General features: G+C 33.8%; 1 protein-coding gene across 5 annotated transcripts in view; it reads left to right on the plus strand.

The window, feature by feature from the left end:
- Positions 1 to 26,270, plus strand: part of gus (gustavus) — a 122,729-nt gene that overhangs the window by 55,862 nt on the left and 40,597 nt on the right. Inside the window, exons 1-3 of one of the 5 annotated variants that reach the window (XM_067356353.1) lie at positions 8,144 to 10,821; positions 11,448 to 11,590; positions 20,870 to 20,908. In XM_067356353.1, the coding sequence (XP_067212454.1) occupies positions 11,562 to 11,590; positions 20,870 to 20,908 (68 nt within the window). In that variant the 5' untranslated portion in view covers positions 8,144 to 10,821; positions 11,448 to 11,561. Of the gene's footprint in view, positions 1 to 8,143; positions 10,822 to 11,447; positions 11,591 to 17,320; positions 17,719 to 20,869; positions 20,909 to 26,270 lie in introns of those variants that run through there. The other 4 variants (XM_067356354.1, XM_067356356.1, XM_067356352.1 and 1 more) reach the window with 4 other exon arrangements.

A 26,270-nucleotide genomic window follows, 5' to 3' on the forward strand; every position in this document is an offset into this window, starting at 1 on the left:
GTATCCATAATTTACTCTCATATCGGCCGCGTAAACACTTCTGTAAAACACTCAGATCCGGTAAACGTTACCGGATGTTCGCTCGGCGCGCGTAAATTTCCGGCAACGCGGTTAATAGAAAACTTCATCAGCGCTGCAGCGGGCGCAAGAGCAGGGTAATAATCGTAATTGCATCTGCAACTGCGAGAGTGCGACTACGAGATTAGCCGGATTTCACTTTTTCAACGGTACGAAATGTACGGCGGGAGACAGTCGCTCGCTCTCTCGCCCATTGCGAGCGGCGAAACGGCGCGCGTGCGGCTGCTCTCTTTCGTAATTTTCGCCAGCTTTTGTCGACACGCCATATTTTATCCATCCCTTTATTAATTTCGAAAGGTGCAAGATATCGCGAGACGATGCGGCAAATTGTAGGTACTTCGTAAGCGCCGCGCTACAATTCTTCATCAGCCTTCTTTTTTTTATTTATTTTGCTTCACGAGAGCGCCAATTAGGATAATGGATGCGTGTAATTTGTTCATTTGGCAGAAAATTGTCACGTCAGCGGTTTCTCGCAACATTCACATAAACAGCTTTTCAGCGCTTCGTAGTGCGCTCCTATAAAGTTTTTTAAATAATGAAATTATTTTCAACTACAAAGGTATTAATTGCAGTGCTGCTAATTTAAATGCGCTGCATTTGCTGCATTTAATTTTCAAACGAATGTATTGATAATTGACGTAAAATATCAAAGAAATTTAATTGTACTCCTCGATAAAAAGCCAAGCGAATAATACGAGGTGCTCGAAAACGGTCGTGCTCGAAACACTCACGTTATAATTCACTATTATCCTGTGAATGTTTATCCCATATGCCTGATGGACTATCAAGACGGATCGCGTCACGGCGCTTCTCATGGAGGACACAGGATGAAAATAGGAGCAAATTTCCGTTACGCAGTCGGTCAGCTTTACGATGATCGACGAAGTTCGGATATTGCGCGACGCTGAGGCATTTATCGAACACCGTTATAACGCGGGAAACGTCATAAAGCCCTCCGGGAACCTTTGCGGTTAATGGCACGGATAAAGCCCCCCCCCCCCTCTCCCTCACCCCGAATTCACGTATCCGTCGTAAAACCGTGGAAATCTCGTGTCCTACCTCGGAGTGCCGTGCGTGCCATTATTTCGTCCAGTCATCGGCCGGTAATATTGAGCGATTTCTTCTGAAATTACATTTACCTGACGAGACAGGACGAGATTAAATTTATACGCCGTGAAGACGCGTGTAGACAAGAAGCGCGCCGACATTCTGCATCGCGCGCCTCGCGAGAAAACCGAGTATCGCGATGGCAAACGACGTCTCAATAAGCAGCCGCGATGCGCTCTCTGAAAATGGCAGTAATGTCTTATAATCAAACTTTTTTAACATTTTTTTTTATATGTAATTTATCAGAGCGTGAAGAAAACTAATATTGCACGATAAATTGCGGTTAATCCGACGCGTAGGACTGACATTTCTGTTTTTGCTCTTTGATAAGTTGCAGTGATACTAGGTCTTTGCATGTGTGACAATTTCGTTTAAACGGCACAGAAAGAACTTGTTCGCATCAATTGATATTTTTTCTATTTATCTTAATAATCTTCGCAAATTTAATCATTTTTATGTGCTACGCGAATGTCAAAACGGTCGCAGCGGTTTTTGTCTTCAGGAATATACATATTCACAGCGCCATAAATTATCGATAATAACTCGAGACGTCCAAAATGTACTCAAGTGTTGCACACATGTTTCAAATATAACATATACCCGTTTTCTTGTGCAAGTAGAAAGCCACAAAAACACGCGCCCTTGAACTTTGTCTGTATATTGAGATATTTAACACGTATTACTGAGAGTAGAAACGAGAAGTGTTTAATAGGAGAAGCTATTAAAATAACTTGATGCATTAAAATTGTGGAGATAATTTTAATGCCCGCGCACAAGCTTGCAACATTGATGTAGCAATTAATAATCATACACATTTGTATGATGTAAAAATTATGCATCAGTTTTATTATCTAAATTACCTAAATTGCGACTTTTTATTATAACTGGTTTCTTACATTTGTCGCGCACATTTTCTTTTACCAACTTCAAAAATTAATTAATTGTTCAATTAGATTCTTGCAACTTCTTGTATCATTCTTCAAACATTTCTCATTGACAATCCTGGTCGGCGTAAAATCAATAAGAAAGAAGAGGATGGTTGTGAGAATTCTAAAATTTCAAGACTGCTTTTCTCGTACACGTGGCTTTTCTTTACGTACTACGCTATTTGCACTTTTCAACCGTCACCTCGGAAATGTTTGCCGTTACCTGCGAATAGACACGCAGGTACAGCCCTCTATATCTAATAGTAAGCGAAATTGAAAGAGAAGAAGAAAAGGGCAGGTGCGATTATACGTGAGGCTATACACGCAGCATCGCCCCTTGGCATACAAGAGGAGAGAGAAACTGAGGCTATATCCAATTATTAAAATTAGAGGCTCCGTCGCCTTCGGTGAAACACCCCGGTAACCGATCCCGCTGCAACTCAACTCCTTCTCGTCGTCTTATTCCCTTCTTTTGCTTCCTCCACTTTTCCCCTTGACGTTACCCGTTTTTTCCCCCGTTCCGCTCGCCGTTTCTGCGGTTTTCTTTAAGTCTATCTCATTTTATCCTCTCTCTTACAACTCTTTTTGTGTAAATTGATCCATCTGATATGTTCCAGTTTTTCTTAATCATTATTTTTCCTCTATATTTTATCGTTATCCTGTAAAAATTCTAGTGTAATCTCGCGATTATGCATCGACTTTGAAAAACGACAGTCCTCTTTTTTTTTGTCTTCTAGTAAAACGGAAATAATGGTTTTACAATACATTTTGTGTGCGTGTCTTCTTATCTTTTTTTATTTTTCTCTCTTATTTATATAATCTTCGTGATTTTCGATTAAATTGGAATCTAATTGGAATTTAATGTGCGATAATGCACAATGATAAGTATAATTATTTATGAACGTGTAATTTTTCGTTCAAAAAAGATCCAATTTCACAGAATTTAAAGAACGCTTTCTTTCTTCCCGCTTCCTTTTTGCAGCGTCGACAAAGTATATTTTTTTATTTTTTTATTTTTACTTATTTTTATTCTCGCGTCCTCACGTAACGTGAATGGGAAGAGCCTTTGCAGGAAGCAGTCGTTTTGCCCGGCCTTTCAAGCTGCCACTTTTGTTCCACTTTTCCTCGGTCTTACTGTTATCCGGAGGTACGATGATCGATACGTGAATAGATGCTTCGCCGATTTCCGCCCCGGTTTCTCACCCCACCGCGTCCCAGTGTCCAGAGCGATATCGACGCGGCGAAACGAAGCAGCGAGCGCTCGCAGTGCAGCAATATGCATTTCCCAGAGAATTGCAAATCCGACCCGCGCGTATCTCACTCGTCGCCGTACGTTTGCCTACGCGAAATCCGTCCCAGCAGGCAGCTTGTTTTTTTAACGTAAATCACGGTGACTGCGAATTCGTGTCAGTCCGACAAATACGCGAATTCGATATGGAAATGCGGCGCGACAAACTTGCAGATGAAAAAAAGAAGAGGACTCCACTGAAATAATTAGAGATATCTAATATCGCATGTAACACTTTATCAATATTCTGTTTGTTTTGAATGCTGCTGGACTTTCGCGGTTTAGCTTACGATGACATGAAAACCGCAACGCGAAGAAATAAGGAAATGGAGAAATAGAAAAAAATTGTCGATATGTGGCATCGATATCAATTAGAACAGTGATTTTCAGAGATCGAGTAAGCTGAATTTACGTATATTCATACATTTGCGGTACAAAGAAAAACGCTCATCGATTCAGACTCGCAAACTTTTTGAAGATAACGTGTCTCGCGAGTAGCATAATGTCTAATGTAAAAGATTTCTGATAAGCTACCGCGCGCAGTGAGAGAGAAACAGAGAATATCCTTCCAATCCTCGCGCGGTCTGATCTGACAAAAGCTGACCTTCAGGGCTGACATTCACTTCACATCTGAGACTTCTCCCTCTATCTTTCGTTCGGCCATTTTCCGACCTTCTCTTCTTAGTTCTCGAGCAGACGTGTTATCCTCTCCGTCCTCCTGCCCGCAAATACGGGGTCTTAACAGACCCACCGAACACAAAGACTCGTCGTTCCAGTCGACTTCGTGTCATGCCCTTCCATTTCAGCCGCCGCTGTGTCGCAGGAGAGCAAAGCTCGATAAGAGGCGTGTATCTCGCAAAGGAAATACTCGCGAATGAAGTGCCTCGGCGTGCCACTTGTTAAACAGGAATCGCACGTGTCACGTGTAGAGCTTTCAGCGAGATACTTGTCGATCAGCGCAGAGATGCGCCGTCTTTAACATTATAAATCTTTAACTAACAGAACACAAAGGACAAGAATGCGACGTGAAGTGACAGAAAATTGCAAAGTTTATTAAGATTCGATCTTGAGCTTTTCTTTAAAGTAGAAAAATTTTTAAATAATACAAGAGAAAGGCTCATATAATATGATACTAGACTTTATCGAACCGTCGCGGTTGTTGTCGTCCGATCTCACATCGAAGAATTAGAATGTACGAATTAAATAGGAAATTATTAAAGGAAAGAAGGAAAAGCGAGAGAAAAAATATCAAGGCACGAATGGCTAAGCCGGAAAGAAAGGAATTTTGCTCAAAATTTTTTTAGAAATAATTTTATGATGCACTGTAGAAAGTTTTAAAATTTAAAAAGATATCTGCGTACATAGCAGTAATGTTTACGTACAGAAATCATTGCGGAACATTGGGTTCCGGGATGTCCATTGTTGCGTCAATTTTGTTTGAAATTTTACCACAATTCAAGACTGCACTTTTTAATAGGTCACGTTTTGCGCAGATGGTATCAACAAAAAAATAAGATCTGGTTTCTTGCGGTACCATCAAGGTGCTCTTTTTTTTTGTCTTCTACATTTTGAGGGATTGATGTCTCCCTCTGTGTAGGTTTCTTATTGAAAAAAATCAACAGAAAACGGATGTTTGTGGTAACGGAATTGTTGAGAATTGTGGACTTTACGTGAAAGAGTGAAGTTGAAGTCAAAAATTATACGTCACAGCGCTCTAACGAACTTTATTCGAGAAAACGTTGCATTCGCGAATCCAGAATGTGTGTCACCTAGAACGCTGGGATTAAGTATACAGATTACGTCTCGATGGAAAGTCGAGATAAAACAGCGAAAGTGTTCCGTAATTACGCATTCTAAAAAATCTTTATTACATACTTTATATTTCTTTTCCGAAACAAATAACGTGATAACTTCATATATCAGAAAGTATTCTGGCCGTTTGGACATAAATTTATTTCTCGTCGTTTCTATTCTTTCTTAAACGATCAATGTAGATGAAGAATTTCTAGACCTGAGAGTGAAAAATCTATGAAATCAGAAAGAAAAAAATGTTCAAATTTTCTACCTGCGTTCAGGTGTGCCAGATGCAGTTTTAAATACAATTCCATATAAACATTTTAGTCAGGTAAAATCCTTGTCAACTAAATTTATATCTATAGGTTGTCCTTTCATCAGTATCTAAGCGAGGAACGAAAAATTATTTTATTGTATTTATATCTAAAAGCATTATAATTTGGGCATAAACTACGTTGTTAGAAAATGTGAAAATATCAATTATACTTACATTTTAGCTAAACTATATACGTAATTCAATGTTCATTCAATAAATTGAACGGCAGACACAAAATTAAATCAGAGAAACAGAGAAGATTATCAAAAATTTCGCATGTAGCTCAATTATGTGAGTTGAAGTGCGATCAACAATATTCTATATTCTATTTGTATATGGCTCTCCAAAGTCCATGTGCAGTTTACTACTTGGTTGCACTGCTAAATAATATACATCGATTTGGTCTTGCTACTTACATTAATGGCGCAATAAAGTGACCATTGCTCTTCCTGCGTATTTAAATATTAATCTTTTCCATTCAGCTAATTTTAATTCAAATTATACGCGCTTTTTTTTATTCGTATAAATTAAAATCGTAATCGAACATATCGTACAAATTCTCTCGGACTTCAATTTTGCTCCAAATAAATTTTACGAATACTAGTTTTGTATCCGCAACGTATAAAATTTTCAAACTTAATCAACACTAAATATTTTTGATGATGAAGTGGAAATTGTGCGGATTATTAATAGTCTTGCGATATTTAAACTTACGTAAAAAGAATTTCTGAAATTACCAAAATATATTTGGTGCTTTGATATTGTTAAAATATATTTGATGAGTACTTAACGGAACTTTTAAAGAAATTATTCTTTTACCGAAAATGCGCTTCAATTTTCATGATTGTATTAAGCCTTTGGGTTTCTAAGGGGATTTAATTATCTCAGTGCTTCTGATTCTATTATTTTGTGCGGCATTACGACGTAATTATCTCTCTCTTTCTCTCTCTCTCTCTCTCTCTTCTCTCAATGGGCAGGGATTAAAATCTCAGGGACTTCACTGCTTCATACATGCCGTATGCATTCACCGCATTACGATTTTAATTTCACTGAGACTTTATCATACCTCTCGTTTCCTGTCTTGAATGTCACTCTGCGTAATCCTCCGTCAATCAAATTGATCGCTTGTAGCCGATATTAATTTAATTTACTCTCGCAAGGCTTTCTTTTTCAAAAACAAAAGACAAGAAAACCCAATTAGTATATATAAAAAAATAGAATAAAGTAAATTAAGAAAATCAAAGATTTTTAATAAAAAATTAAGATACAATAATACTAATTATTTGAAGCGATACAGTTACTTGTCATAATTAATTTATCACAATTAAAATATTTATTTTCCCAAGTTTAATTTTACGCATGTAACGATTTTACTTCTTCTATAAACTTTCTAAGACTTTCTCAATAAAATTTGACCAGCAACCTTTTTTCTCGCAGTTAAGAATATCAGTTTTTTCCTTTGTATTTCCTCGTCTCCTTTTCCACAGGTTTAAAATTATTGAAAAGGGCAGTTGAAATTTTTCTTTCAATAACTTTTCTTATTTATTGACTCTTGGGGTGTAGGTCCTTTCCAACTCTAGAAATATGTATGTTAGTCAATCATTTTCAATTATATCCTTAACGGTCAGTTTCTCTAAGGCTTCAAAGAAATAAGTCGGCTTATTTTTATTTCTATGTTTTTACTAATGAATTAGTACTAACAATATTAATTTCTACTTATTTGTCCAAAAAAACTCAGCAGAGAAAAGAAAAACAGTTAGTATTCTATGAATTTTGCGTTATAACGTATTATCCCGATGATGGGAATAATTTGTTGTTTAAATAAATTCAAATGAACGATGTCGTAAACTATTGAAATATACGGCTAAAATAGATACTCTCATGGTTTAATCATGTTTTTAAAATTGTAGGAAATGGAATTTGGTGATAATAACCATTGCATGATCATCACTATCATGATCTTCGCCAATAATTTTTTATTCACAATTATTATTTTGTGAGAAAGATTTGATGAGAGAAAAATTGAATTGCATGATTGAAGTTTATATAATGTCAGATAATTTCACACAGATGTGTTTTAACAACTATTGGCGAATAAATGGAACAACTTTGACAAGTGATTTATGGTTTTTTTCAAACATCTCGCTTCATTATCGATATTAATGTTAATGAATTTTCTAGCACACATATTATTTTATGCAGAAGTTAATTAAATTTTCCGGAAATCTTTAAATCTTCATGAAGTTTAGAAAACTTTAAAACTTTCTGGTTGTGATCCTTGAAATGATTTAATTTAGTGTAATTTATTCATGAAAATGATAATTAGTAAAATAAGAAGCTACAGAGCGACAGTATATTTTTACTCTACCAAAGATTATTTATATGTATTTATAATTTGCATCTTTGATTTTTATAAGAACCATCCTAATTTTTCCTTCGCGTATAATATTTTGCAAGTAAAAAAATTATAAAAATCTAAAACGAATATTATTAATATGAAGAAAAGCAGAGCATTGATATAGCACTAAAATGTGATTTTCGTTAGTCCGACTTAATTGGAGAACAGCTGGTATGAGAGAGAGAGAGAGAGAGAGAGAGAGAGAGAGAGAGAGAGAGAGAGAGAGAGATCTGTGAAACTTTAGTATGTGTATGTATGTACGTACGCGTGTGTGCGTTTAATATCAAATACGATGAAGGAAGCTGTGGGATACAATCTTCTATGCCGCCTGAAAGCTTTCGTACACACGTATCTTTAATGAATTCTGTCAGTTATCGATTTCTCGTATATTTCAATATATGTCACAAACGCTTTTCCTAAATAACTTTTTTTTACATTGCCTCGAAAGTTCAACGACTCCAAAAGACATCCTCTCCATCAAATTTCTATGCTTTGGAACTTTATAATATTTATGTCACGATGACAAACATGTGAAATGTGCCGAAACATATTTAGCTTTAAAAATTTATCAAAGAATCTATCGTTAGAATATATATTTTGTCAGAACGAGGATAGATCTATGCAGTTATCTTCATTCCAAATAATAAACTAGAGAAATCTGTTTCGCGAAAGAAACAACAAATGTCACCGAGAGAGGTACAAACAGCACTTATAGCGCTCGAAAATATTTTGCATTCTCGGAGTAGTATTTACGTATCTGTCGCAGAATATTCGCACCGAGGACTTTCGCGATGGATGAGTCTTTCGAAATAGCGACAGATACACGAATTTCCATTGAAAAAGCTGTTTATAACGGGTCCTTTCGGTGCCGTTTACGCCACTCGTGTTTTAGGCGGTATTAATTATTAATCGGACGACGACGAGCCGTCGAGACGTATACATGCGTGCGCGAGTGTATATTGACGCGCGGCGCGGCGGCACATATACATTTTTTCAGAGAGATAATTCGATGTCCGACCGGCTGGTAGGTTCAGGGAGAGGTCTCGCGAAACCCCACTGCACAAGGGAGAACCCTCGAACGCGTTTTTCGTCTGTCTTTGTCCGTTTCGCTCCCTCGTCATCCTCTCTCTCGTTCGCGCTCTCTCGCGATACAGTCCCCTCGATAAACGTTTCAGTACTAGGCAGGCTTAGCCATAGGCGTAGCTCTGCGAAAGAGACTCGATTCCAAAAGCCAGACGCAATTACTTTACGCATGACGTGACATGTTTCAACGGAGAAGCACGCGCAAAAATGTAACAGCGTTGCGTCTGAAATTACGTCGATTAGGTAAATTGCGTTTTAATATACAAATGTATTATGCTACGGTGTAGCTGCACAGTGTAGCTCATCGATCGGTTGCGTTGCTATTTGTGGATGGATTTGATATGGTAGGTTATCGTGTACTTAGAACCCGATTAATTACATCGTGACAATTGCGCTTGTTATAATTATTACAAGCGCGCGTTGAGCTTCCTTCCCTTCTAAGATGCAAAACCGAAATGATTAGTTGCTAGAAAGACAAGAAAATGGCAAACATCTGTTTCAAAATTATGCGAATTAGCAATATTGCTTATTATCGATAAAAGTGGCGAAACCAGCGACGTGAATAATACCTGATAACTTGGAAAATATCACCTTTGGCTGCCATATAGCACTTTAGATAACATTGATAATACAATGAAACACGTGAGTAGAGCGTACATTCTCTCGCCCGAGCACAGTAGTTCGTAAGTAATAACAACGTTCATAAAGCTGGCGTCGTTGGCTTACTGATTTTCATCGTATCGTACTCGCTAAACGGTGATCCGTGTAATTTTCGAAACAGCTCTCGCAGCTTGATTGAGAACCAGGTGTTTGTTAATAATTTTTTTCTTCAATAATTGCTCAATCTTTCAACGCTTTATTAAGTAAATTAATCGACTGCTCCAGTCGAACAATAGAATTTCCAAAAAAATTGAGCAAAAGCGCGTAATACTCTTCACTCGAGAAGAAGAAATTTTCCCTTTCGTTCCTTCGAACATTTGTTAAAAACAAATTTCCTTTCTTGAAAATCCGCTTATGCTGCACGTATTATACGTATCGTCTCTCTACGCCAATGCCGACTGCAGCAGTGTTCACACGGAGTGCCCCACACGATCCCTACATGACTGTACCGGTTCCCCTAGCCTGCGCCCACCGCCTCCCCTCACCCACCGCTCGATACATGCGTCCGCTGCCTCTCAGTCGTCGTTGGGACGTCGCCGAGGTCGTGTCTCCGCTTCGCCGTGGTGTATCAGTGCGTCTATTTTACGTACGGTAAAGACCGCGCGCGCGCGCGCACGCACATACGTCCGATTAATTAGTATTATGCACGCGTGTATACCGCTCGCCGCGTAGCGTAGAAACAAAACGGCCGGTGCTGGTGACACAAAACGGATAAAAGCTCCGGAGGAGACTACGACGAAGACGACGACAACGAACGCTGGTGTGTTGCTAGTGTATGTGCGCGAATAGTGTGCAATATTTTTCCGCTGCTCCGCGTCTTCTCGTTCCCGTTGCTGCGCATCGTACTCTGTCGGAAGCAGCGACGACCCACCGACGCAAAGTGTTTCCAAATCCTACGAACGAAAGGCCACAATCAAAATTTTCACAGTTATGAATAGCGTTATGATCCTATCGGAAGATCATGAAAACGTTGATACTGAAAGCAAATCATCGATCCAAGAAGAGTATTGAGCGCTAACACTTAATTATGCCATATAGCCGAACTTGATTTTTAATGGTGAGGAGTGCGCCAGTATAACGGCAGTATAGTTAACACTGACACTTTTTCTGTAATTCCATTTATATCTTTCGAGCATAATTAAGATAATTTTCTTCAGTCTCATTATAGGCAGTAAGTAGTACTTGGTTCCATTTTCTTTGGGTACAATTTGTATAAAAATCATAAAAAATCTTCTCCGAAATCTTATTCCTAAAAAACATCATAGAAATAACAAATATTTGCTTGATTTAAAACTGGTTAATTTTATATGAATCATACCCAATTAAAATGAAAAAGAAAATTGTACAAATTTTAGTAATTTTTGGAAATTCGAGTATTAAAGAACAAAATTTGATAAGACTCGAATGATTGAGTAAATTTAAAATAAAAGAATAAATAACCCCCTAACCCCAATATAATCTACCTCAATAGTCCCAATAATAAAAAAATTCTTGAATTTTGCTGTTTTTGTTAAAAAGAAGATTGGTTAGAATTTGTCTATTGCAATTGGATGAAAAGTTGAAAGGAATAAGATTAATAGAATGCGACTGATAGAAAATCTATGTTTATTGATAGATGTAATATTGATTATTAAATGAAAACGAGTTCGAAAGGCAATTACACAAAACAGGCAAAACCATGCAAAAGAAAGTAAAAAATATATTTTGTTATCAATTCGTATTTTAATTATTATTCCAAATTATAAACCCCACATTTCGTACCACTGTAATAAATGCGGATAAATAACGTGTAAGTAGTTTTGGCCAGAAAAGTTTTTGGAAAAACTGTGCGGCGGCGGAACTGTTATCCAGTAACAAGATCGAACCGAAGTAAACACGAGAGGCATTGTGACAAGCCTGCCGAATCGAGATATGGATTGGTCGCTGAAAGCTCGCCGAACGTAAGTTCTTGCTAAAACGCTAAGTACTGTTTTTAACTCAAACCACCCGTCACGCGTAGAAAAAATCCCTGACCATAAAAACCTCTTAACATCGAGTTTATCCCGAAGGAAGTTCTTGAGATAGTCCTCGAAGAATCATTCAGTGACATACATTTATACAGTGCATTTTTCTGTGGCGCGTTGACCACGCCACCGCTTTTCAAGTGTATCAAAGTTATCAGCGTTTTTCTTTCAGTGATAAAACGAGTGCTGAATAACGCGGGAAGAATGCGCGCGCGAAAAAGTGCCGAATGTGATAATAGATACACATCTTGTGTATCGTAAGCGTGCCGCGTGCTGTGCAGGAAGAATCATCGATTTATTATAATGCGGGAAACATTGGTGCGCATCGATTATCGATACGAACGATAATTGTCAGTTATTTGGTTGTTATTTACGGTCGCCGTAGGTGTGAGTTATTTGCATTCTGAATTGCTCATTCGGACATGCAATATTTAATGAAGTTTGTGTTAATTGAATGAATACAAATATATCTTCAACTTTGCAAAGCAAACACTCGCGTTAAATTTTTACAGCGGGAAAAATTCGATCGTGTCTTTACTCTCTAGTTCAGTGCTACATCGAGTTAGTGTCTACTCATCGTGCGCTGACAAAAATAATGCAGCATACGTCCCGAGCGCATCATCGATAGATCGTGGGAATTGGCAGAGGCGATGAAATCAGCACAATTCGCAATTCTGCGAAGTTCTCGTGAAGTCGTGTTATTTCAAAATACTCGCTAATTATCAAACGTGTTTAAGTGCACATTAAACGATTTATAATTGCTGCTAATTTACTTTTTCGGTTTTAATACCGATACAAAAGTGCATCTTAAAACAAATGAGAGATATTTTAATGTATTTTTAGCATCGAAATCGAAGTTTATCGGTATTACATGCTAATTCGTAAAGCTTCCAAAATGGTGCGTGACGCATGTTGCGACGCTATCAGCGATGAGTAGTAATGCGTGGGATACGCGTTCTACGTCAAGAAACTTGCGTCGCCAAAATCGCCACGAAGCTTTTTATTGTCTGGTGCTAATTTTGTCAACAGGAAAGGAAATTACTTTTTGAATTTGATAACAATGAAAGGTTTTTATTGAGCAATATATTAAGACTTGAATATATTAAGACTGAAAAATATATTAAGACTGAAAAAATTCTATATTTGGCTTTGGACAGTTGTCATGAATATTCTACCAAAGTGCTTAATATGATGGAAACATGACGAAGCGCAGAAGAGTGTAATTTTGCTGTTACGGAAGTCTTCGTATTACAATAAGAGAGAGAGAGAGAGAGAGAGAAAAGCGTCGAACAATGACTGTGATACGATTACTGGCACACAGAGTCTCAGAAAAGATCTCCACCGGTAGCTAAATTATATTTTCCACATTCTTGAGGCTGTAACAAATTAATATTTTATATTACAATGGAAACACAATTTATGATGCTATTTTTTGATCAACTTAAATTGATTTTGACACAAACAAAAACATGTAATGTGTCCTAAACTAGAATTTTATTTTAAAATGAAGTAAGTGCATTTGATTTTATTAATTTTTAAAATATAATTTTTTTATTATTAAGAGTATCATGTCTAATAAAACGTTATTTTTTTTCAGTTATTGTTCACAGAAAGTTTTGGTCTCAATTCTTTCTTAAAAAAATATGTTGAATAAAAATAACATAAAAGAGAACAGGCACAATTGTTTCAACAAAAAAAAAAGACGAAGGGATATGTTATTCATAATATTATTTAATTGCACAGACAAATTATTTTATGCTTTCAGTATTAAAGAAGCCACAAACCTATGTGAAGTGCACAACAGGTAACCTAAAATCATCGTACAATTGTAAAGAATTAACATTTTCTATTTCTCGCGAACACTGCGTCATAAGCGCGGATTATCTCGGTCGAGAGAACCCTGGCAGAAGCGTAAAGGCTGGCCTTTCTCTCATTCATTATTCGTGCCGATTCCTTGCGTTTACTCGAAGTTATGACTACGTTCTCGGTTGCATAATGAGTCGTAAGCCAACAATGTTGTCGCGTAATCGAATAGCGTTAACGTGTGTTCTCTATGCGAATAGGAATGTACATTGTTTTTTTTTTTTGCAAAGTTTTTATAAAATAAAAAAATTGCACATTTACAGTCAGTAATTCTTTGCTTTGAGATGAATCTTTTAAAAACGTGACATATTTTAAAACATGAATATCAAAATATGTACATTCGTGAAAATATTTTTATATAAACAAGTTTATGAACAAGCCAGTATTATAAAATTTTTGTTTTATATACCTTACCACTAACATATTCTTTAGAAACGTAACAAATTCGATACAACTCCGATAATACAAAACAGCGGCTATCTGAAAATAGCCCATGTTCCTAAGCGGCACAAACTGTCCTTTACGAACAATTTGAAAGATAATGTGAAATACGTTGAGTGCAACGGACACAAAGAGAAAAGATAAAATTTATCGTTTTTAAAATTAGATAAATGATGATAACCATAATATATATAAAATGTGGTATATAAATAGGTATTAATGATAATGATGATAACATTGGCAACAATGATAATAATTATAAAATCCGACATGTAAACCGTAATATCAGAATTATATTGGCGTTCGTAATAATAACATTTCACAATAATAGCTAAAATGGAATGGGAAATCAAATTAAAGAAGCTGGTTATTGGCACATGGTATTTAATAATATAACAATTGCAGGCAGGCATTAACGTCAGGCGAACCGGCAGATTGCAAACATGGCGAGAGTAAATTGCACGACTGATTTCGTGCGTGTGTGGGTCGGAATAACAACACGTTCTAAATATAATCCGCGTAAGATGGATATGTACTGTTCCAGTAAAATCGTGACGTGCGTCAGCTGACCAATCCGACCAACACGTACATGACATAGCCGCGATAATACCAACAGCAAATTGAATCGTCACGTATATTGGACACTCGATATTACGTATGAGATTAATTTCCCTCAAACTTTTCCAATCCGCGGATACATAATCTGATAATAATAATAGATAATAATAATGATATTTGTATGTGACAAGTATAATTTTATGCCGGACGATTGTTCGCAGATTTCGTAAACGCGTTCAAATATATTTATTAAAAATATATTTATTAAATTAAAAATAAAAATAAATAAATAAATTATAAATAAGTTTTGAATCGTTGAAAAAAAATTATGCGATGTCTAGTTTAATTAGTTTCCGGTAAAATTGGATTAACGTACGACAATTTGAGTGGTTTGTACAATATTTAATTTTTTACACTTTTTATTTCATTGTTCTGCTTACATTTATGATGACATTGACAGTATATATGACGATAGTAGACCTGTGACAAACGTTACGATGAGTGCGCGAGAACAGATAACGCCAATATGCGAAAGATGCGGACGAGCGTGCCAAGCCGAGGCACCGACTCACTTTGATAACCGGTTGCCTTTGTCGCTCTGATAGTCAGTTGCCTGTGTTGCTCCGATAGTCGGATACCTCTATCTACGACCACCGTGCGCTTTCGCGCACTGATTATTAACTTTTGTTGTAGTTATTTAAGGAATAAAACGCTTTAAAAAGTTTCTTTATTCTTTTTTATTTTCTCTTGTATAATACTTTCGCAATGTTTACAGTAATCTGAATTGGCGGTTCTGAATAGGAGCTGTGGCTTTATTAAATGTGACTTTCTTTCAAGAGTGGTTATAGTTATTGTACCCTTCATGTTGTCCTAGAAAAAATTGACCTACACTTCTTCCTTTACAATAAAATTAAAATCATGTATTTTTATTCGCACAGACATACAATAATTTTAATTTTATTATTAATTAATCTATTAATTTCTAGATAAAAACAATCCCTGTACACGTGATTAAAAGTGATTAAAAATAAATTAGCTCGTTTTGTTCACAAAAAATGCAAATATGACTTTATTTATTTCGAATAGAAATGATGCAATAATGTGCAAATGTAATTTTTAAACTTTTTATGATAAATTAACTCATTTTGCTCATTGTAGAAACATTTGCAAAAGACGAGTTTATTCGTTTTCGCAATTCTTAGTCTATTAAATTCCATTTTAATTATTCTATTTTGGAAGTCTTTTGTAGATTGCATGTTCAAAATCTGAATCAAAAATTTTAGTTAAAATTTTAACTTTTCACAGCGTGGTCGCTGCAATTTCTACCTGAGATTATTAATGTTCGATCTTCGATTTTTTTTTAAATCGATTTTTGAATCGAGATAATAAAAATCAATACTCGAAAAAATCGAATCAAGAAGAGATCGATTTCTCAAGATTTTTAAAATCGATTTTTGAATTGAGATAAAAATCAATACTCCAAAAAATCTAACCAAAAAAGATCGATTTTTCAAGATTTTTAAAGTTTTATATCAAGTAAACATTATTTTATTATGAATTTAAGTCGTTTATTAGCGGAAATGATACAGTAACGTTATTAATTGATTAAAATATGTTTAATCGATAACAAAATCGAAAACCAATTCTCTATCGAAATAATCGATTCGAATCAAAATCGAAAAATTGAAAAGATCAATTTTTAACAAAAAATCGATTCTCTAAAAAATTGAACGATTCGATTCAGAATCGAACATTCCTACCTGTGATGGGGAGGGAGGGACATTCCTACCTGTGAATTATAGTGAATTCAACTGGAATGCACTAGCATTGCACTAGCACCAATTTCTAGTAACTTTGAACCAGTGATCATCCAACTGATCACTAGACGTTCATAGGGCGGTATTCATAGTCCGTTCTTATATTCAAAATCGTCTTAAGCACGGACTTATATTTGCTCTCTTCGTCACACATAGATTGTGTCTGACGAAGAGAGCGAATATAAGTACCGGCCATAGGCCGGTATTCATAGTCCGTTCTTATATTCAAGATCGTCTTAAGCATTGTCTTAAAATGCTATGAACCAATCAAAAAGCCATATTAGTATCTTAAGATAACGATGACGACGACTTAAGACGATCTTAAATATGAGAAACAACTATGAATACCGGCCATAATCGGAGCAATTGCAATTAATAACATATTACCAATTACAATTAATAACATGTTATATGTTTATTATTAGCATGTTTTTATCTACAGAAATGTAGTGCATTTCGAACCGAATACATATGGCGCCATAAATTAATCAAGGATAAGATCAACCGAACACAGAAAACTAAAACAGGGCGCACTTAGTGCGCACTAGTGCATCCAATCGAATATTTCTAATAAGCAAAACTTTTGTTTGTTGGTGGAACATATATGGGCCATGCACTAGCACCAATGTGTGAACGACGAAGTTACCAATGGTGGATAAAAAAGACTAACAATACTGGCCTAATTTACACCGATTGTTTGATATAAGATACAAGTACTATATTTGTACTAATTCGTACTAAATTAGTACTAAATAACTTAATCTGGTTATACGTATACGAATTTAATATAAATTTAGTACAAATAAGACGTATAGTGTCAAGAACAATTATCTGTTTTTTATGGTGTACTCAATTTTCTGATTTTACTCTATATATGTTACCATTAGAGCCCGAAGGATCGACAATCCTTAAACCAGCTACACATGTTCCGGTAAACTTGCACAGGTATACCTGAGAAGTTTACCGGAACATGTGTAGCTGACTTTAAGATTGCCTAGGCAAAGTTAAAATTGTCGAGAACGTTTTAAGCAATGTCTGAATTGAAACTTTATTTCGGACTTTGCCTGAAAATCCGAAATATAGCAAAAAATTAGCACATAAATAGCTCTAAATTTTTCCATAAGTTCAAATTTTTTTTTCTTTGATGAGCGGGAGAAAGGCTAGGGATGGTCAACAACATTCTTCACAATCATCCTTTTTTTCCGATCCAATAGGATCATAGGATTTATCATCCAATAGGATTGTTCTCCTCTCCTATTATATAATACCAATATTTTAAGGGCTGCTTTTTCTTGCAGTTGCTTCTTTCAGTTCTAAAATGTACAAAGAAGTGGAAAGAAATAGAAATATAATCATAAGCCAAGTAAAAATACATAATGAAAATAGGTATGTATATAAAACTGGATACAATTAGAAGTTTGTTTGTTCAACGAAATAATTTAGAATTACTATTGTGAAATCAAAATTGTAAAAAATCAATAAAATTACAAATATTTATAGATCGAAAAGGTTACGTTTTCGAAAATATTGCGAGTCTATGTCTAGTCAATGTGGAACAAAAAAAAAGTTAAATTAATAATATTTTACATTTGTCGATGTTTTAAATTGTTATTTAAAAAATATATTAATTTAAAAAATCAGTAATAGTTCTGATTTCTAGATTTTTGATAATTATTCTTTGACGCAAGTATTCAAGAACCACATGGTTACGTACATAACCTACATGGTTAGATTGAATGTAAAAAATAAAACTTAATAAAATTCGTTGATTTAACAATCTAAAATAAAGTGGATTTAAAAGCTGGAACCAATTATTGGTGATGCTAATTTATTATATTTTATAATATTTAATATATTTATAAAACTTATAATCCATTCTCATTGAACAAAGACGTATAAATTTGAAGATTATCTTAAAAAGTTTTGGTGTATTATATTTGCAAAGAGAATAGAATTGCAAAGAGAATATTTTAATACTTGTACGCAAATTTGTATGCAATTCTTGCTATTCGCGTGGAAAACAACGCGATGCAGAGGTGCGCGTCATTTTTTGCGTTAAGGCCTATCCAGACGAACTTGCATAGTCGCATAAAAATATGCATAAGAAAATTGATTTGTCCATTTTCTTATGCATATGTTTATGCGACTATGCAAGTTTGTCTAGATAGGCCCTTACCGCGGTATTATCTTAACGAACTTGTACTAAATCAACGCAAAACGCACCATAAATCTGCGCGGGCGAACCAGTTGGGCAATATACGGAGATTCCACACAAATTTACGAGCGGTTGTCAATATGAGCAAAAAAGAAAAGAAGTGTTTTTGTGAGAGCGGTCTGCGCTTTGTGGTCGAAAATTTTTGGTAGTCCGCTAGGGAGAGGTGAAGGGGAAAGGGACGAGAAAATCGATAAGTCGTTCGCGCGACGAGATGCAATAAATTTTCGGTAGCTCTGACGACTGCAAGAAAGTCACCGGGGAAGCTTTTCGAAGGGAAACGTCTAGCAACGACTCGTTGCTAGACGAAGTACGTGAAAGGGTCAAGCTGCGGTAAAGAGTAGGTTGGAGGAGTGGTAGAGAGAGAGAGAGAGAGAAAGAGAGGAGGTCGCTCGATCGACGAGTAACGAGAGCTTACTGGGTGTAATGACCTCCACCTTGGGTCAGTACTGTGGCGAGTGAATTGTGTATCCTTTGGGACGTTCGATGCATCCGCGTCGTATTTATTCGATCGTCGCTTGATTTCGAAAAAAAGTATGTAAAGTTGATATGGAAAAATCGACAATGCGAATATTAGCGCGCGAGAATGCAAAAAAAATATTTTTACTCGAATTTTCTTTATGATCTGAACCGCTTGAATTTTCGGAAATTACGAGTCGATATTATATGTAGATCGATCTGCTTTCGATGTTATACATACACAAGCACACATATGATGTGTGTACTAAATTTAATAATCAATTCTTAAACTCTTTAGGATTCAGAATTTTAATAAAAAAGTAAATTTTCAAAAATGGGATGGGCAACTTCACAAAAAAAACTAACACATTTGTTTATTTATTAAATTGTAAATTTTGCGTGTATAATAATATCTATTGTTTCGCACTTTCACAAAAGAATATTTTTCAGAATGTCGAATACATAATACTTTTTCTCTCTCTCTCTCTCTCTCTCTCTCTCTCTCTCTCTCTTTCTTCATACAAGTCATTGGCTTACTTTGAACTCAAAAATTGAAAATTAATTCTCTCAAACAACAAGTATACAAATCGCAGTTATGTATATCTAAGAAAGCTATACCTATCTTAATTTTCTGTAAAGACGATAATCTTGCGACAGTACTGAAAGATCCATGAAATTATAAGCTATACTTCTCGCACATTATACATATATAGTCAGTATAATATAATAAACAGTGTGTATTATATCGTGTGTCTAGTCTAGCATAGTTTTTTAGTAATGAAACACCCGCCGTCGATAGAAATATTCCCTCATTTCCTTTTCGACTTATGTTTCTCTGAAGAACGCCGACAACTCAGAAACGAACAAAGCGCAGGCATTTGCCTTTGTAACGAAAGTTTTATGTTGGCATATAAAACTATCCTTATTAATATCTAACAATAAGAGACATGTAACGAAACTTGCCCTGTACAACTGTGAACTTTTTCTTCGTACAAAATGCAACACAATTGTGAAATAATGATTTCACTGTACAAATAATGAAAACTCTTTAAATACCAAACCAAACGCATACGAAATATTTTGATTTTAAACTTTTTAATCTTGAAAGAATTTTTGTAAATCATGTCGATCAATAATCAATAATGGTTTGCATTAAATAATCAAGCACGAACTATTGCATTTGTACAATCATGTCTTAGAAAAATACACAAGATTTTAAATGTTGGAGAAATTTTTCAACATTCTAAGTTAGAACATACTAAAATATAATTATTAAACATTCGCCCGGCAAGCGAAAGACCCGGGTTCAATTCCCGGCTTAGCCACTCGCGCCCTGATATTTTTTCTCTCTTCCTTTCTTTACAATAATTCCTATACGTACATTAAAGTTTCCCGATATATGAGAACAATGTACTTTAAAATTTTCGTACACTTTAAGTATCTCGAATTGAGATCGGTGTACAATTTAACTGTCTCTTGTAGACTAATTTACTAATTTCTTTAAGAAAAATTAAAAATTTAGCACGAACATCCTGCAACGGCTCTTATCGCCATTTTCATTATTTATCGTTTGTTAAACATATGGAGCCTTCCATTATATGTGGTTTAAAGTTTTATAATTATTAAAACTCTGCAAAATGACATAACGAACACTCGCCTATAATTTAATATAAATTGAAGTGATTTTTATGTGCAATTTATACTTTAAACTTCATCATGATACAAGTTTTTATAAAATAGATGTGTAATGAAGGTTTTAATGCTATTTTAATTTACATATATTTTAATACAAAGTCATAAATGTAGAATCTAGTGTGAAGTATTAGGCATGTAAAAAATGATTATTCTTTTATTTTTTTCTTTCAGAGTGGACCGTTTCGTAGTGAACCGAAATGAGGACACGAGGTATATATTTAGATCTTTTTTACCTATAAAATCATGCGTACGTTAATTCTTTATTAATTTTCTTTAAACTTTATCATCATTCTAACAATTTCGCTATCAATAATCAAATAACTAATATTTGGATGCATATATATGCATATATTGTATCAGTCGCGAAGCAGCCAAGAAGAAACATTAAATTAATTTAATCGAACAGCATGTCCGTAATACGACCTCTCGGTGCCGAGGTTCATGCGCAATTTTTCACTCGTTGATTTGTCTCTTTGCAACTCTTTTAATTATTTTCTTAAATTTTCATTTTGGCATTGATCGCGACGTGACGAATACCAAAAAAGAAATGCAAATCCGCACTTGAAAATGATATATATATATCTTACTTATATAAATATACATATAAATAAGATACTATATACAGCACTATATACATATACATCAAACTAAAATATTGATAATATTCTATTTCATTTCAATATTATATATATAATATACATATTATACGTATTATATATATATTGAAATGTCTTTGAAAAGTAGAAGCAAATTTCTAAGTAGAATCTAGAGCATGTGAATGCATGAAATAATAATAATACTCAAACATTGTTTTAAAACTAACATCATTTTATTAACCAATAATCTTCAATTAATTTGAAAAAGACTAAAATCACACTTTTGTTTTAAAACTAACATCATTTTATTAACCAATAATCTTCAATTAATTTGAAAAAGACTAAAATCACACTTTTGTTTTAAAACTAACATCATTTTATTAACCAATAATCTTCAATTAATTTGAAAAAGACTCTAAAATCACACTATTTATGCATGAAATTTATAATATATAAATGTGACTTGGGAGATTCTATGTCGTGCATGTAGTAAAAAAAATTTATAAAATTTTTATTTAAATTTTAATCGTATTATATGAAAAGATTGACAAACAAATAAGACACATTCCTGTTTTTATAACATTGAAATCTGTGAAAATGTACAGGATATGTTATTATATTTATAGTTTCTAAATATTAATTCCTTGTCTATAAATGTAGTGTATATACATTTAGCTGAGATTCAGTACTTACTGAGATACAGTAATGATGAAATTTTAAGTAATGTGTGATTAAGATTTCTCACGCAAAGCAAACGAAAAGAGAAATGGATGATATCTTCTATTAAACGAGCGCCGGCTTCAATACTTGTTAGTGAAAATAATGGCGGGGCTTCAGTTCAGACTAAGCGCGCTCTCAGACTGTGTCGTCATCGAGTAGCAGCTGTTTCCATTCAGCTTCGCCCTTCTTAGTTGGCGACTTCCTCTGCAGCACTTTTAATTAACGTGCACACGACACGCTTCCTATTTCGTCTTCTTCTACTCTCGTTTCTTTCTCTGCGAGTAATTCGTGTGCTGAATGAACCCCGGACAATTCTTGAAACAATGTCCGACGCAACCAGATAGCGAACACGTGCAATATATCTAAACCAATATTTCTCTTGCAGATCGCAGTAACCTAGTGAGACATTCAGATTGCATTCGATGTCTGATATACAATATCTAGTATTCAATAAGAAAATTTATTTTCTAGAAAATGGAAAGCTAAAATGCTTTTTAGAACGCAGACTCGACTGGATATTAAAGTCTCGTACATTGCATATTGGACTGTTTTTTTTTTTTATAGAGAACTCATAATACTTGATTGCTATTGCACAAGCCGGTTATTTATGTGAATTTTTTATAATTTTACGTTGCTGTTTACGTTCTTCTTAGCGTATTTAAGAAATTACTCAAATTTTGCTGAAACTCGAGCAGCAATATACCCATACAGCACACAAACGTTGAATCAATATCTAAAAAACGTAGAATTGTAACATTATGAATGTTTCAGCAACGTTGCGAAATATAGATTCAATGTTGAAAAAATATTGAAGAAATGTCTAATGTCAGCTGAATTGCAATGTCTGCAAGACAAGAAACATTAATTCAATATTGATTCAACATTTATTCAATGCAGAATTTATATATATTATGCATTATAATAATGTTTTGAAAAATTGAACGAAATAAATGTTTAAAATTAATTTTTATTTAAATATATATATATATATATATATATATATATATAATTATATTATTATTTCTTATTAATAATTATTGTAATAATTATTATATTATTTCAAAAGATAATAATTGTTAAATGTTGTTTCTACGTTATAGCAACATTTAACAATCAATATAGCAAAATCAACATAGATTCAATGTTGAAAAAACCTTTATACTTCAACATTCAACATTGCAACGTCTCAGCGACGTTATTTCAACTTTTTGTGCTGTGTGGGATAGTTTTCGACGAAGGATCTCAAAGGATATATTTTAATGAGTTCTTAAATTTTTGGGTTTAAAGCGGATATTGCACGTGTTCGAAGGTTGCACTAGACCTTTTCGTGAAAATTCTTTTTCCGTTTCACAAGACCATGTGATGCGATTTTCTACCTGTGCTTACGAATAAGTTTTACTATATTTCAAGTTATTCATTTCTTGATTATATTCCGAACAGTTGAAATCGATTTTTCTCTTTGCAGTTGATAGCAATCATAAAATTATCAATGACAGCTATATAAATTAAAATTATTAACAAAATAATTACAAAAAAAAATTAAGAATGCTATTCAAAGAATATATTTTTATTTGCATTCTCGTCAGTAATTTTTTTACACTTATCTTCTACGCTATTATATCATCAAAAAAGATATTTTACATGTAATTTTCAATAACACTTTACCTTGTATACATGGTGAAACGATCATTTCGTTGCGGCTCACGCGAACTTCGAGCACGTGCACGTGGGAAGGGAATAAGACGACCCTCGCCACGCGACGGACAAGGGAAAACTTTTTTCGTAAGCGACGATAAATATGTTGCCAAATGTATACGAGCCGGGCCTGAATACATCGCCTCTTCACGGTGCCCGCTGACCCATTTGTGAAACTCGCGTTGCCACACACTTTCTGCCGTGCGCCCGATTATTACAACACTTTACGAATTACGCGGTCCTCACCGCCAGCCGAGCCAGGTTCTGAACTCTACAGAAACGTAACATTTTTGAGACTTTGTGTTGCCGATTAATCAATCTAAAAAAAAAAGACAAATTAAATGTTAGCGCAAGATCTAAGATGGAGAATAAATCGTTATATTTCTATCACAATTTGGAAAACTAAAATATTTCAACATTGTATAGAATAACGATTCAGTTTACGATACTATATGAACATAATGTGATATAATATGATGTGAACAACTTGTGATACAATTGATAGCTTTCGAATTTTTATTATACTTATCTTTTGAAATAAAAAAAGCAAAGAACTTCGATACTACAATACATCTATAGAATTATTCAAACCCGGATGTCAGATTTATTTACAATAAGTAGTTTAGATATAACTATTTACCTGCAATAAGTTGACTTTTTAACTTGATTTTTTGACTTATAACTTTAATGATTCATGATCATGAGTAGATCGAAAGTGCACTTATATCTAACTTAATCTAACTTAACCTGATGACTAGTACAGATGTTATCTACAATAAGTTAATATAACTTATATATACTTATATATTTTATCAACGACATATATATATATATATATATATATATATATATATATATATATATATATCGTTAATAATATATATAAGTATATAAGTTATATTAACTTATTGTAGATTGAAAGTTTACTTCTCTCCATTTAGCTTAATCTAACTTAACCTAGCTTAAATTAATGACTAGTGAGGACTGATGTTATCTACAATAAGTTAATATAACTTATATACTTATATATATTATCAACGACATATATATACATGTACACATATATATATCGTTGATAATATATATAAGTATATAAGTTATATTAACTTATTGTAGATCGAAAATTCACTTATACATTTAGCTTAATTTAACTTAACCTAGCTTAATTTGGTGACTAGTGAGGATTGATGTTATCTACAATAAGTTAATATAACTTGTATATATGTAGATAACATCAACAATTATATATAATGCAATAATATATTATATATACACACATATATATATACACACATAGATATATACACACACATATATATATATATATATATATATATATATATTAATTTATTTATATTAGATTTAGTTTAGACTAGTGACTAGAATAATGATGGATTGATGTTGATAATGTTGATGATGGTACAATAGATGTGATTGATATCTACAATAAGTTAATATAACTTATATATTTATACATATTATCAACGATATATATATATATATATAAGTTATATTAACTTATTGTAGATAATATCAACAATGATATATAATGCAATAATAATATATTATATATATATATATATATATATATATATATATATATATAAAATATATTTTATTATACAAACATTTTACTATTCACGACTTTTTTTACATGTTGTGCATTAATTTCCAATTGCTTCTTATATTTTCTGAATGCATTTGGTGATTGGGCTTTATTATACATATTTATTTATGGCTAAACTTGCTATTATTCACACATGTACACATTTACAGAATTCATATTTATCAAACATTCCATCAAGATACTATTAAGATATTATTAAGATACTATTCTATATATATACTATTTTATTTTGACAATATATCGCATGCAGACAATATGCGACTTATATTTTGCTCATTTTTTTATCTCCTTTACGCGGATAATAACCTTTGTGGATCAAACTTACCTGAAATAAAGATAAAAAATGAAATAAAATGAAAAAAAAGAGGACATTAAAGTTTTCTTTATATGTGTAGATTCCATTATTAGAGATTATCTTCTTAAAGGCCGACGAGAGGACGGAAATATTAGAAAAAAAGTACAATTGCGGAGTAACAAGGAGAAATGAATTAGATATGGTTTCGAAGGAATAAGAAGCATTGAAAGTCCGTATCGGTCAGAGCCCTCTGTATAAACGGCTTTATCAAACATACAATGCATACAGCGATAAAGCGGATATCAACGCGTGTAGTTCACCACATGTTCTTTCTCTCGTCTCTTTTTCTGTATCATTACAGAGAGCAATCTGTAACGATAGAACAAAATCTGTGTGTCTTTTTCTTCGTATTGCTTATTATGCTACTGCCTCAGAAATAAAGTATTAACAATTATCTTTAACAAATATTAACAATTATCTTGAAGAGAAAGCGCCGCTTCGAGTCGCTGAGAAATATTCTCGAAACTATTTTCCCGGCTCTTTCCAGTTTCCTGTTCATTAATTTTTATTTGAATATACTGCGTATAACTGTTATTCACATCATATAAATTTAAGCAAACTTGCGTTAATTCCTGAACA

The sequence above is a fragment of the Linepithema humile genome, chromosome 5 (assembly GCF_040581485.1).
Source record: "Linepithema humile isolate Giens D197 chromosome 5, Lhum_UNIL_v1.0, whole genome shotgun sequence".
NCBI lineage: Eukaryota > Metazoa > Arthropoda > Insecta > Hymenoptera > Formicidae > Linepithema > Linepithema humile.